The following is a 15181-nucleotide window of genomic DNA, read 5'->3' on the forward strand; positions in this document are numbered from 1 at the left end:
TTACTCTTCAGAGTTGTAACCCTCTACCAAAAATTTTATTTGGAGGAAAAATAAGTAAATATGTTGGCTCACTGTCTTCTTTTTTCTTTAACTCTAACTCCTTTGTTATGACTGCCATTCTCACTCCCTCTGTGAACTCCACATTCTCCCAGCACCTCTGCCCCTGGACAGTTGTGGGAGAGGAATCCACAAATTCCTTTGGGGCTCCATCACTGGAACAAGTTCTCAGTAGATGGAGAAGTCTGGGCTGCAAACAGGAAGTTCTTGTACTTTTGTCCAGTATGTGCCTGAGGCAAAAACTGCGGAGTCCACCTGGAGACTGCAAGAGAGAATGATAAGAGCGACACTAATCTTCACTATCCTCATCTGTGTGGACATTCTGACCGTGTCAGTCGGGGCTTCTCTTTCCACAACTGTCACCTAGCATGCACATCAGAATAGCCCCGCAGTAAATTGTCAAGTTTGAAGCTCCTAACTCCCTCCCTTCACTTTAAGCAATCTTGAACAGGACATTTAAAAAATTGTTTTGGATTTTTAAGTTTTCAAAGAATCTGAAGGACTGCCCCTTTTTGGCAGGCTGAGGGTCAAAGAGAAACAGAGGCAGGTCCCGTAATCTAGAATCGCTTTCTACCTCCCTCAATGCCCAAGACCCTATCTTGCCCTCTTAGCTCATACAAGGGGCAAGAGGCAGCTTCCCTCCACCTGCGTGGCCGGCCTCCTCAAAGACATGTTAGTCTCCAGTCCCGCAGGGCAGCTGCAGACTCCCGACCATGCGTCCAGGGCCCTTGCCCAGGCGTGGGGCCCTGGGGTCCACGCCAGCCCTGCACAGGCAGAGGGGATGTGGCCAGTCCTAAGGATGACCTCAGTCCGCCCGCCCCGAAGGCACGCGGGCCCCAGCCTGCGGGGAGGGTAGTCCAATGGGCAGCCTCGCTCTGGAGGCGGGCTCAGGCCGGAAGCCACCCCGCGGCACAGCAGCCCCGCGAGACGGCGCCCGCGCCCCCGCCCTCTCAGGCACTGGCTCCGCGGCCAAGGGCGGCAGGGGCCAGCCCGCCGGGTCCCCGCTGCGCTCTTTGTCCTGGCCGCGCGCGGGCGGACGCGTGCGCCCCCCGGGTGAAGGGAGGCGCGGAGAGAGAGCGCGGGAGCGCGCGGGAACAGCTCGTGCCCGCAGAGCGTCGGCGGCGCGCGCCCCTCCGCCAGGCAAGCAGCAAGCACGCGCGCCACCGCCGCGCCCTCCCCCCCCAACCCCCCGCGCTCGCCTCGGAACTTGCTGACTGCGCGGCCGGGAGGAGCCGAGCGGGGCGGTGGCGGCGGGAGGCCACAGCGCGCGGGGGTCTCCCGCGTCCCCTCCGCCTCGCCGGGAGCTCGCGCCCTCGCCCAGCCTAGCTCCCACCCCCCCCATTTTTTTCCGAAAGCGCTGGGCGGCGCCACCCTCCGGCCGGAGCCGGGCACTGCACAACCCCTTCCGACTTTCAATGTTCCACACTCCCCGGCCAGAGCCTCCTCGGCTTCTTTTTTTCCCTCCCCCCCCCTTTCCCCCCCCAGCTGCCTCCATTTCCTTAAGGAAGGGTTTTTTTCTCTCTCCCTCCCCCACACCGTAGCGACGCGCGGGAGCGGGCCGGGCGGGCGGCCGAGGTAAGGCGGAGGGGCTAGGGGGCCGCGTGGGGGGCGGCCGGGGCGGCGGCGGTGGGGGAGGGGGTGGGGGCGGGCAGCTTTGTTCGTGCCGGGCGCCCGCGCCGCCGGTGTCCGCGAGCCGCGGCGGGGCCGGCTGGGCTGCTCGCATCACTTGGCGCCCGGTGCGGCGAGCGCTGCCCGCGGCCCCCGCGCGGCCCTCCCCACAAAGGGCCGCGGAGCTGCGTGGCCGCTGCCGCCGGCCGTGGCTCGTCTCCGCGGGTGCGGAAATTTGTTGCACTTCTTGGGGCTTTGTTTGTTTGTTTGTTTTTCCTCTGATTTTTTTTTTTCGCTATTTTGACAAAATGTCGGTCCGTGATATAAAAATTGAGCGAGGAACCTTGATGGCATTGGGAGCTTTGCAGAAGGTGCAGTTTGGATTCTGCTTTTCCCAGGGTGGCAGCTCGGTCTTGGCCGGATGAATCTTTGCTGCTGGCCGTACAAACGGCTACAGCAGCTTGTTAGTTGATTTTTAAATTCCTAAGTGTTGTATTTAAAGGTTTACGTGCACAGAGGAGGAATTGCCACCTTAAATAAGCATATGGGCGATTAACAGGGTATGTTTTCCTTTCGGAAAGGGAATTTGGTAGCTCTGACCAATGTCAGTGTGTAAATATTTAGACGTTATTAGTGACTTTTGAACATTTTTCAGCGAGATTTGTTATTTACAGTGTGTCCTATGTTATTAATGCTCGTTGCCTAAGTTCCCTGGCAAATCTGTTTCATGCCTTCTGAGAAAGTAGACAATTGATAGATTGTCCAAGGGATGGAAAAAAATGTGAGTGGGTTTTCTAAGTTGAGTTCGGTAAATCCTTGAACGCTGGCGTTGGGAGACAGACCCATCACCTCTTCTGTAACCTTGCTGTACCATGTCATAAGTGGGAACACTTTTGAAGCATTTTCATTAAAATATGATTTTAGGTGAATACTAAGAGAAGAACATGCTATTGGCTTCTTTCTTAGACTTACCATGTCCTTTCTTCTCCCCCTTTCTTTTAAAAAGTTTTCCAAGTAATAACTTCATCAAGATGTCCAGTGATAGGCAAAGGTCGGATGATGAGAGCCCCAGCACCAGCAGTGGTAGTTCTGATGCAGACCAGAGAGACCCAGCCGCTCCAGAGCCTGAAGAACAAGAAGAAAGAAAACCTTCTGCCACCCAGCAGAAGAAAAACACCAAACTCTCTAGCAAAACCACTGCTAAGTTATCCACTAGTGCTAAAAGGTAATGTGTACGAGAAGGATCAAGCACATCGTTAGGTTGTCTTCCAAATGGAGGCTTTTGTAGCGGTAGTTCAAAAAAATTGACTTCGTGATCAGTTTTATTTGTACTTGAATGAGTTGTCATTCTTCAGGTGGTACGTGGATAAGCCATCTCCCTAGAATGAGCCTTTGAAGCTAACTTATTCTGTACTTTGGTAACTTCAGAAAGAGTGTCCTTGCATAGAGATTGGACTGACATTCTCACAGATTGTTGAAGGAGTCGGGCAAGGAAAATTTGGTGAGCCCAAATTAGTTGGTACGTGGAGGGTGTTCCTTTTTATGAGCCATGCTCTTATTCATTGAAATTGACACTTCTGCAGATCAGCAGTTCCTTTCTTAGGGAAACTTAATGATCAGAAACAATCACGTTTGCTGGAATATTTGTCAGTTCATGGCCTTGGCTATATGTGAAAGCAGATTTGAAAACTGTGATTCAAATACGCTTTCAGTTTTTTAAACATGACTTCTTAAGTCATGCATCCCAGGTATTACTTTTCGTCGTTAAATTATGGTTACGCCTCCCAATTCCTGTGAGGGCAAATAAAGCTGATGAGTAGCCATTTACCATTTTAGGTGGCTCTTGGTGATTGAAAACTTTCATTTGTCCTTGTGCCTTTTCCCTCTTAAACTTGTGAATTTGCTTGACACTTTAATGCTCAACAGCAGGATAAACATATTTTGTTGAGCATAAGTGAAAGATCATTTGTTTCCTGTTGATTTTTATTATCTGTGATGGTGAAAATAATGTTCTGTCAAGTGGGACTCTATCAGTGGTAGTAGTGGAATATCCATGAATTGTAGTAATTTACATCAAATGTGCCTACAGTATTAGTCAGTGTTGACGTTTTGCTGATTTTTGTTGATCACAACCATAGGAAAAAATATATGAAACTGATCAAATATTGGCATTTTGTAGTGATTCAGAAGTACTCCTATTTTTGTATGGATTTTCATCTCTTGTATCAATAATTAAGTGTTAATAACTTAAGAATATTTTATTAAATAACAGCAGTCTTTGCTGTAATTTGCAATCTTCGTCAATTGTAATCTTATTGAGGAAATTTAAAAAATAGTAATTTTTGAAAGCATTTTAAATTTGAATAAAATCAGTAACTGCTTTTGCCTCCCCCTTTACTCAAAGCTATGTAATGTGTCTCCTTCTCTCCTTTCCCCCCAAATTTATTAAATTTAAGGGTTGTACTTAAGATTAGGGAAAAGAGATATGGTTAAATAATGCCAGAGTCCTTTAGAAGTTTTTCACTGGTAAAGACATCTGTACATTTTAAACTTATTTTTTTTTAAACAGATAAAGTATTATCAAAACTATGAATGTGTCAGAGCAAGTAGCTTGTTAATTCTTACCTTGATAAAAGTGACTTGAAGTCATTGTCAAATATTCTAGTGCTTTCCCTCCTCCCTTTTTGTCTCATTTGCATATAAGCTTGAAAAGAGAATTTCTATGGTAAAAAGTGTTTTAAAATAGATTTTACATCCTTTACTGAGTGCTGGTGGAGGACTGTTTCTCAAAACAGGTGTCACTGTCTTACTTATTTACAGTAGCAAGTGAGAAAAAAAGCTTCAAAGTTTCTGCTAAGGGATTTGGGTTATGCCTCTGAGAACAAAGAGGAAGCAGCCATGTTAGCATTACTGAAGGCGAAGCCAGCCCTGCGTTTAACTGCATGGTGGTAGAGGGCAGTGTAATTCCCCGGTTATTCTGCAGACTCTCTCCAGTGCTTTTTGTCTGTTCTCATTTCACCAACAGAATTCAGAAGGAGCTAGCTGAAATAACCCTTGATCCTCCTCCTAACTGCAGGTAAGAAACACATTTTGTTAATTTAGTTTCCAAGTGTGGAAAAAATGCCAGGAGTTGAACGCATTGTCCTTGGATGTGTGTGCTGCTCTGAAGAGGCTACATTTGCTGCTTCTCAGCTTCGCAAGTGGATTAAACAAACGGTTTCTATGGTGAACTAAATAGATTTGGAAGAAAAAAATAGACTTTTTAGCATGTATTGTACATTTTGGACTTAGGTTCTGATTTTGTGCTTTTTACTGAGATAAGTATGAACTGTGCTGACTTGTTCTATTACAATATTGTTGTAGTGTGTTTATTCAGAAGTATATTGCAGAAACTTCTGAAATTTTGCTGTTTTAGAGTTACCTTCCAAATTTAGAAATCACTGAATGTGTCACAAATGTAAATGCAGTAAACAAGAGTATAGTTGTTTCTGTTTGATTTATTCAGTAACTTGCCTTAAGGACAAATTTTATGTGCTAAGCTAATGGTTTTAGTTATTTTCTAGAGACTGCATTGTTGGAATTATTTACATTTTAATCAAATGTCTTAATTACTTGGGAATATTGTTAGTGATTTAGGTACTTGAAATAGTGTATGAGAAGCAGTACATGAATTGGAATTTGTGAAAAGACTTCATTTCAGTGAAACTCATGTAGAATAGTTTAAGATTGTTGGTTAGTATAAGGTGCATTAAAATAACTGGTTGATCATTTTTTCTTTGAGACGTTTTTTCAGTTCATTTTACTTTAGTGCTCTGTTTTTCAGCAGTGGCTTTATGATCTCCAAAATTCATCAAAGTTAGAAAAGCAGTCTTGTAGATAACTTGCATAGAGATATGTGCTCAAGAATGAGAGTGGCTGCTGGAAATAAGGCAGTGCTGTGGTTTGACATGAAAATCTTTTTCTGTGTTACCTGTATTTTTGCTACAAAGTTGTGTTCACTTGCGATGATGAGACCCATCTCTGAAGCCTATTTGAGATATGATAGGATAAAATCCAATTGCTTCCTGCTATGTGTTTTAACCGGATCCTCAGATAAGGTGATCTGATCCTGATTTATCCAGTGAAGTAACAGTTTTGCTCATATTTATAATCAGCCATTTCAGTTCCAAAAGGAAACACAAATGTAAACTAATTTTAAATAGATAGTGGTATGTCAGATCTGAAAGTATTACTTACGAGCTGGGCTGTCCAGTGATGTAGCCGCTAGCCACTTGGGGCTGGTGACTCCTTCACTTAGTTCAAAATGAGATGTGTTCTAAGTGTGAAGTACATATCAGATTTTGAAAACTTAGTATGAAGAAAAGAATGTAGAATAATCTTACTGATATAAATTGTTCTTATTACCTTTTGGATATATTGAGCTATATAAAATATGATTTAAAACTAATATCACTTTTATCTTTTACCATTTTAATGTGGTTATTAGAAAATTTTAAATTACATACGTGGCTTGCATTATATTTCTATTGAACAGCACTGCTTTAGAGACTAAATAAAGTATTTTCAGGCTTCAAAATGGTGTGTCAAATCTGTAGCCATTTAGGGGGAGGTCATGAAGAATCACTTCACTTGCACAGTGTATTTTGATATTTCCTATTATAAAGAACTATCCATTCAGAACTCTTAAATGTTTTAAAATATCATGTAAGGTCAAACATTTTTAAAGATTTCTGTTGATTTTCTGCAAATGGCCCAAACTAGTGTATGTGCATAAATCTGGAGAGCCCAGTAGACATGTGTTGAATGTCTTCAGAGTAATAGCATAGCTTTGCAGTTGCTGAAGAAATAAACTGTGCAGTTTAACATGGGAATGGTTCCTTAAGGTCATTGAAGATTATTTTAGAGGAAGTAGAATCTAGGAGATAGAAAGTATAGAAAGTTAGCTCGTTTTTATTTTTCTCTTTGTATACCAGATTTCATTTCAGTCTGTGAAATAATGCTTCAGAGTTAATGATTAGACTCATGAAATAGCAGACCTCTGGGCTTGCTTGTGAACAATAACATGGAATATATCATCTTTGCTTTTCCTTGTCACAACATATGTTTACTGACAACAATTGCAATTGACATCTTTCAGTTCTTTAGTTCTTTTAACTTATGCATTTATTTGTAACTGTGAGTGATTAAAGACAAAACAGAAAATAAGAGTCCTAGGGGACTGGGAGAAAGTTGTTTCTTAATTAGTTTGGGTACAGTGTTCTTCCATATACCTGCCATGTAAAATATCGAGATACTTTTGTGTGTTTTATTTTAAGTGTTGTCAGATTCTTTTGGGTGGAATATCTAGTCCTTGTCCTTGAGCAGGAATTTGAAATACTGAGTGTTAGTGGAGGCATTTTAGGATTTTTGACAGCTAAGTCTGAATTTGTATTGTGTCTGTACTCAAAGGTATGTGACAGATACTGGTCTCATAATTCACAGGTGCATCAGTGAGAATTTTAGCCTTATGGTGATTATATAGTTCAAATTCCTTAATTTATGTTATTAGAAATGGGATACTATATTAATAAATTTTAGAATATATGAATTCATATTGCTTGAAATTGGTGAAACCTAATTCTTTTGATTTTCATATGTAGTTGATCAGAATTCCATTGTAGTTTTGAACATGGTTTCTACAAGCTTGTCAATGTATGTGACAGATTTAATTGTTCCTCAGGGAAGAAATGAAAGTATATATGTGTACATTTGGGAAAAAGTTGAATGAAATACAAGGAAACTGCAAAACCAAAATTATTCAGTCTAGATTAAGACTTCTCTTAAATTTCTTTCTACATATAATTAATAAAATATTTTTTAGTTATTATATAGCCATGTCTAATTTGTTTACACCCAGGGTGATCGTAGGATAGATTTAATTGTTGAATTACATGAGTGGCTTTAAACTTGTTTGAATATATTTTGATGGTATTCATATTTCTTTTGCTGGTAGTATAAAAGTTTGATAAAATGTTATTCCCAGCGATTTGATGGCACTTTCAGTTTTTAGGTATTGGAGGTCCTTAGGCCAAAGCATCCTCAATGTAGGCATGGTATTTTGTAGCTTCAATTTATACGGTTTTACATACTCTAATCTAGATTAGGGTATAAGTAGTTGATTAGAATGAAGAGAAATTGTGTGATGTGCATATTTTATCTGATTTAGGGCAAGTTAATGACTAGAATTGTTACGTGAAATGCTCTTCAGACATTTATGTTCTACCTGTTTCCCAAGGCGTGTTCTTGTCCTGTCAGTTATCAGTCGTATAAGCAACAAAAATATAGAAAGATGCTGGATTTTTAACTCAACCTCTAATTCTTTCCATATATGAGAACGTACAAATATACATTAAGATATTCTTTAATATGTTCAGATTGAATATCCAGGGACATTGGAGGTGGGAAAGTTTTATTGGAAGGAGGTGGGAAAGTTTTATTGGAAGGAGGTGTTACAGTATCAAGTTATAGTATTAATTTGTTTACAGTGCAAAACCTGAAAGCAGGTACTATAATACTGGCAAAATTTGCTAATTTCCTTCTTTTAAAAAATAATTAATAAAAGGAACAATTAAATTCTAAACCAGAAGTTGGCAGCTCTTGGTTTAGTCATAAGCCTGGGTCTATGGATTGACTCTACCTCCCTTTGATGATTTTTCCACTTTGAATGTTTTCTAGGGTAGACTAGACTCTCCTGCTCAGAGTAATCTTTAGACCAGCAGCATATGCATCACAAGTGAGATTGTTAGAAATGCAGAATCTCAGCCACCTCCCACCTCAGAAGTACTGAGTCAGAGATTCTCAGGTGATTGTATGTGTACATTAAGGTTTGAAAAGTACTGGTACTGGAGCTGGACTCTCTGGGTTCATATCCCTGGTCTGGCACTTATTAGCTATGATGCCTTAGATAAGTTATGGAATAGTTCTGTCTTTCAGTTTCCTTTGCTGTACAATGGAGATTAAAATGATACCCCCTTTATAGGTTTGTTGTGAGGACAAGATGAGTTAATATGTTTTCATTTTGTAACTGTAAATCGGGTCAATAAAGTGGCCACAGTGTGACTAAAATAGGAGAGACATTTTGCAGCTTGCTTTTGTTCTTGCTGGCATTATGTCCAGTACAACAGCATCCTCCTATTTCAGGAATAATTTCATTTTAATCAGTTCAAGGACTTATTTATTGAGAATGTATCAAGCAGTTTATTTGATGTTAGTAAAAGCAATCGCTTGGAACCTGAGTAAAAAAGAAAATGTAAGAATATCGGGCAACAATTGTTACAGAGTGGGGGTGTCCAAAAATCCCCAGAGCCTGCAGGTTGGAGGAGAAGGAGAAGGAAAGAGCTTTCAGGATGCCTTCACATGCCTATGGCTACTGGCTAGTGTCTTTGTTACGCAAATGGCTTTGGTTCTTCCAAGGCCACAAGAAGATGGAAGAGGTTTTGGACCATGAAATGGTACACAAAGGGCACACAGAGCCTGTACAAGGTTCTGTGAATGGTCAAAACTGGTTACCATGCCCACTGTGTCACAGGACACAGGCAGGGATTTAAAAGTAAGCGGCAGACATTTTTGGGAGAGAACACCATGCAGCTTTGAAAGGAAAGGGAGAACTTCATGCATTTCACAAGGAGGCTGGGAGCTCCACACGGTTCTGCAGTAAGAGCTGGAAGGCACCACAGCACAGGCAAAACTTCCCCAATCAGGATCAAATGATTGGGAGCTGCCGGTAAAGCTAAAACTGTATCTCTGACTTTTCTAAAACTAGCTTGATTTGGTAGGGGGAGGCAGAACTATGTGTTTATGGGTGTTTTAAAGAAAATAAGACTTAACGGCAGAAATCTGCAAATAATCTAAGTCTATATAACTATTAAATAAACAATTCTTTTTCTTTTCATCAATCTCTGGTATTGAGAGTTATGCTTCTGGCAGCGGGCGATCGGGCCCCTAATAACTAAACAGCCCATGGGTTCTGTTTCAATCTGGACAGCCTGTGGGTTCTGTTATACGATGACCAAATAGTCGTCGTCGTCGTCGTCGTCGTCGGCAGCCGTCCGTCTCGAGAGACGATGGCGTAGCTTCTTGAGAGTCTATCTGCACCGCCGAGAATGGCTGTGCAGTCCGACTCGGGAGTGACAATCCCTGCTGCACTTGGTACAGGTGAAGGCAGATAGTATATGCCCTTTAAAGCAGTGGTTCTCAACCTTCCTAATGCTGCGACCCTTTAATACAGTTCCTCATGTTGTGGTGCCCCCAACCATAAAATTATTTTTGTTGCTACTTCATAACTGTAATTTTGCTACTGTTATGAATTGTAATGTAAATATCTGATATGCAGGATGTATTTTCATTGTTACAAATTGAACATAATTAAAGCATAGTGATTAATCACAAAAACTATGTAATTATATATGTGTTTTCTGATGGTCTTAGGCAACCCCTGTGAAAGGGTTGTTCAACCCCAAAAAGGGTAGTGACCCACAGGTTAAGAACTGCTGCTTTAAAGGAATATGCATAAGGTTAATGATACTTTGCTCAGTAGAGAATGTTTTGACTGTCCTGGATATTATAAAGGAAATTTTAAAAATAAGTGTGATGGTTGTTTTTCCTTTTAAATATTTCGTTAAAAGAATTTGAAGTTTTACTGAGAATGAGATTATATCAGTATTTGTAAAATTTAGATTATGAATTTATCTAGTTGACCAGTTACCTAACATAGTATCCTTTCCTTGTCTGTGATCTAAGGAAAGATTTGGAAGCTTTTCTTAATTGGTGTATGAAGGCAGGTCATGACCAAAATAACATGTGATATCTACTTAGCTTTGTTGCTTGCTTCTACATTACCACTGGATTGTAAACCTTCCCACAGATATAGATTGCTTTATCTTTTTTTACTTATACATTTAATTGTTGATATTATTCATATTAGACAGTATGTGCTATGTGAATGCACTGCATTTTACAAAACAAATTGTAATTCATGAGTCATTCAGTCCTTTTATTTTCAACTCTTCTGAAAATTAAATTGTAATTGGAAGCTTCATTTGTAAAATAGATAAGTACAGAATTACCCTCAATGAAGGTATTTTCTATCCCACCCTATTGTGTTCATCTACCAATGGATAGTTATTTTATTATTAATAATTAAATTTTGGCATCAGCATAGACCTCAGAAATCATGTGGATTTTTCCTGGCACTTGGACATTACTGATAACTTTAAATATTTTATTTTCAGTAAGCTAATAGATGCTTCAACACAGTTGTAAATACAGAATATGCTATATTAATGCTATGTACTATAATTATTTACTTGTTTGTCTACCCACTGCAAGAGTTAGTATTCCTTTGAAAGGCAGATTCTCTTAAGACATTTTTATATCTTTTGACTTCACACAGTGCTTTTTGCATGTGAAGATTTGTTAATAAATAAATTGAAGTCAGATTGACAGGAATAGAAATTTCAGGCAAAATAATGACGTAGGAGTGGAGAAAATCTGCTTAATTTCCCATGTTTTACTTTTTTCATAATTGTAATTTTTAATATTTTGCCACCTTTTTTAATAAAAGAAAATTGACAATTACAGTAAGCCTAATTATTTCCCTCTTATATATGTATGCCAATGTGGTAGAAGGACTGAGTACTGTTGAGACTAAAAACTTTTTTCAAAAACAAAAAAACTTTTTCCTAAAGGATAATGTGATTGAAAACTTCTCCCATAAAAGGCCGTATTTTTGTTTGGGAACTATTAAGTTTAATGAAAATAATGTTACTAGAAAGAGGGGTGGAAACAGTGTGTGCATTCTAAAAAGTTAATACGGTTACTACTTCACAGCTACATGCAAGACTTCCAAAGTGTTTTGTTCCTTTCTGTAGGTAACCAATTGGTATCTCATTTCCCCCTTGAATGAGTTGATGTAACAACAGATGGATATGTTTACTCATGAGAAAATCAACAAATCATTCTTGCTTATAGTATAAGAATGAGAATGGAGAACCTGATCTGCCATTCTGATCTTCCCTACAAAATTGAGATTAAAAACATAATAAAACCACTTGTAGATCTAGAGAAGTAGAAAATGTATTTTTCCCTCTTCCCGTACTCCTTCTGACAGGCAAGTATACTTGACATTTTGTTACAATCTAGAAGAAACATCTTTAAACTTTTACTCTTTGTTTTAAAAGCCTCTGCATTAAGTGGTTCTCAACTGGGGGCCATTTTTGCGTCCCTGTTTGCCCCACCACTAACCCCTCCATAATTGGCAATGCATGGGACTTTTGCTCTTCGCAATTGGGAAAGAAAAGGGGCTGCTACTGACCTTTAGTAAATAGAGGGCAGGGATGCTGCTAAATACCGTACAGTGCCTAGGACAACCCCCCACAACAAAGAAGTATCTGGGCTAAAATGTAGGTGTTGCTGAGGTTGAGAAATCCTGATGTAGATATTTCTTCTATTTCCTGGCTTCTTGAATTTTTGCATAGTGCGTCTTTTTTAACATTATCCTATCTTATTAGTGATGTCTGCTTAATATATTTTCCTATACCTTCCTCAGAGCTGTCATCTGCACCTCCCACTAGTCTTGTGCTATAGTTTATATTATATTACCTGATATCTCTGTATGGTATTAATGTGAACTCACAGAAATGGCTGTCTTGAATACCTGCTCAATTATTGTCTGTTTAGGCCAGAAATACTCAGAGCAGTGTTTTTATTTCTTTTACGTCTTCTAGTTAATTTTACCCCTACATTATCTGACTTTAGGCTGGTAGAGTCTGTGTTCTACTAGGATATTGAAGCATCATCAAGGAGAAATGCCATTGGAAAATAATCAAAATTCAGTTTTAAATTTCATTTGGTTTTTATTTTCATCGTAAGACAATGCAGGAATTATTTGTTTCTATTATAGTTATAAGTTCACATTTTTAATTTTAAACCCTTGGGGCCAGATGTGTTTCAGAATGCAGAAATTTTCAGATTTTAGAGAGGGAAGATGCTGTGCTTTTTGTATTTTATGTAACACCTTCAGCGGGATCTGGGACAGCATTCCATAATCAAACATACTCATATTTCTAAACCAAAAATGTGTGAGCATTCACACTAAGTGGGATAGATAGAGACTACAAATAATTTTGAGTTAGTTCATGTTTGGTGTTACCGCCAAATTATTGTGCTCCAAACTTACTTTTAAAGAAACCTCTGTTTTTTTTTTTTCCCCCAGAGCCTTTGGGATTCCAGAATTAGCATAAGCAGTTGTGGCGTACACTGCTTCTGTTACAACAATAAGTGACTACAGCTGCTTTCCTCATGGTGCAAGGCTGTTTTCAAGTCTTGCTCTGCTTTTCTTTCTTTACCTGTTTTCTAATTGCCCTTTTCAACTTCTCAGTTGTTATTTTGAATCATTGCTTTTTATTGTTGTAAATTTGTATGCTTAACTAGAAAAAAATTGAGACTTGATTTTAGAATTTTTCCTTGCACAGCGAAACTGTAAATATCACTTTCAAGTTATTCTGTGTATATTGAACTACTTTTCCACTTTGCTATCAAATATTGTCTTTTAATCGTTCCATTTTTTTAGATATTTAGAAAAGATATCCTTTAATACTTTAACACAGGACTTGCCATTTTTCTGTATGCATTTTGTCTTGCAGCATATGAGGCAATTTGGCTGTAAAGTGTACGCTAAGTTTTGCTAGCTGTGTTGCATTAACAGACTAACTTATAACATATAAACATAAAGCTTTATTTCTCTTGCTCCTATGAATTCCACTGTAGGGCCAGGAACTCTTGTGGGCGGCTCTTGCATGTGTTGGCGCAGATCGATGCTGCTTGCATCTTACAAACTCTTGTCATTTGAACATGTGTCCAGGCAAGAGAACTGGAGGGTCCCGTGCCAGCTTTTAAGGGCTTTGGTCTGGAAGTAAGACATGAATTAATCACATGCCTTGACTCACTGCAAGGTGGCTGGGAAGTGTGGGGGGAGCATATGGGGGTTCAGTGAGAAATCAGTTTCTCTGCCATATAGAATATATACTTCCATGAATAGGTGACTTGTGCTGTCACTGCAGGAGTGGAATGAGGAAATAATTGAGCACCCAGCTTGACACTGTACTGGATTCCATAGTAGAGTGCCTGTTACTAAGCTATCTTCTTTAATTTCCAGAACAACCCTATGAAATAAGGATCATTCTTGTTAAGATTTCAAAACTGAGAGTTGTTGAGGAAATTGCTAAATGTCACATATGTAGTTCATATACACAACAGATCCAGGCAAAAATCTAGGCTTGCCTTTGACATGAAAGTCAGCACTTTAGCTTATTTACAGTGCTGCTTGAGAAATTTGGTAAAAGGATTCAGATTTGATTATGGGTTTGGAGGTGTATGCTTAGTGTAAATAAATATCTCATTTGTTAGCTTATAGTCTTTTGAAGGATCCAAAATACTGTTTCTGTAGGGTTTTTAGAATGTGGTAAATATGGTAACTTGGAGAAAAGTGAGTTTTCTTCTTTGGCTTTGGGGTACTAGGCTCTACTTAAAAAAAATTTAGAAGCCTTTGCTTTTCAGGGTGCATTCCCCAACTTGACAGCTTTCTTGCCCTATTCTCTTTCCTGGTAAGGAAGAGGGTAAGGGATTGAATATGGTCATAATGGAAAAGACAAATCTTTGTTCTCCGTCTGTGGTTCTTTGCATGTGGCTTTCCTGTGGACTAAGGAAGAACGTTAAATCTACCTCTACCTTTTTTTGTGGGGTATTATGAAGCAGTCCATGTTTATGAATTGCTTTGAAGTTGGAAAAAAATCACTCTGTAGATAAAGAATTTTTATCTTTATGGAGAAAAGTGCCCCCCACCCGAACTCACATAGGATTTTGTGAAATTTTAAATGCTGATTTCTTAGCAACATGTACACATACTTTTTTTTTTTTTTTAATACTAGTACCAGATCTGACTTTTTACAGAAATTTGGCTTTGTATTAGATGCCTCCTAATTTTGTCTTGTTTTATATAGATTCATAGTTTATTTAAGTGCTGTTTTCCTTAACTTGTGCATTTGTACAAAGATTATTCATAGATATTAATATGGGATTTGCTTTTTATCTTGAGTCTCTTTGGTGGAGGAGCTGTTTCACTTAGCAAAATGTTTTTCTGGGTGACCTGCTAGGTTTATATGGTTTATTTTGGATTGATGAAGTGAGTTTTACACGTCACTCTGTGCCCCGTATCTTGTCTAAATGCAATACAAAGTTAAATTAAAAGCTTTGAAATTTTTCTCCCTGTTAACATTTCATTAGTTTTATAAGGATGTATAGGTAAACGGCATAAGCTTGTTTTTAGTACCTGTTTTGGATGGACTTCAGTAGAAAGTAATTAACCTTAAGAATAATAGTCATAGGGTCAAATTTCTAGGATCATTTAAATTTCTTAAAATCGCAGTCTTGCCCTGACTGGTGTGGTTCAGTGGGTTGAACATGGTTCTAGAAACTGAAA

General features: G+C 39.3%; 1 protein-coding gene across 5 annotated transcripts in view; it reads left to right on the forward strand.

Moving 5' to 3' along the window:
* The first annotated feature begins 1000 nt into the window (after positions 1–1000).
* UBE2E3 (ubiquitin conjugating enzyme E2 E3) overlaps positions 1001–15181 on the forward strand; it is an 86083-nt gene continuing 71902 nt past the window's right edge. The window contains exons 1-3 of one of the 5 annotated variants that reach the window (XM_090281255.1): positions 1001–1197; positions 2672–2890; positions 4691–4741. In XM_090281255.1, the coding sequence (XP_090137381.1) occupies positions 2697–2890; positions 4691–4741 (245 nt within the window). In that variant the 5' untranslated portion in view covers positions 1001–1197; positions 2672–2696. Of the gene's footprint in view, positions 1198–1572; positions 1633–1958; positions 2037–2150; positions 2226–2671; positions 2891–4690; positions 4742–15181 lie in introns of those variants that run through there. The other 4 variants (XM_090281247.1, XM_090281263.1, XM_090281271.1 and 1 more) reach the window with 4 other exon arrangements.

The sequence above is a fragment of the Furipterus horrens genome, unplaced genomic scaffold (assembly GCF_987537825.1).
Source record: "Furipterus horrens unplaced genomic scaffold, mFurHor1.1.pri manual_scaffold_1, whole genome shotgun sequence".
NCBI classification, from domain to species: Eukaryota; Metazoa; Chordata; class Mammalia; order Chiroptera; family Furipteridae; genus Furipterus; species Furipterus horrens.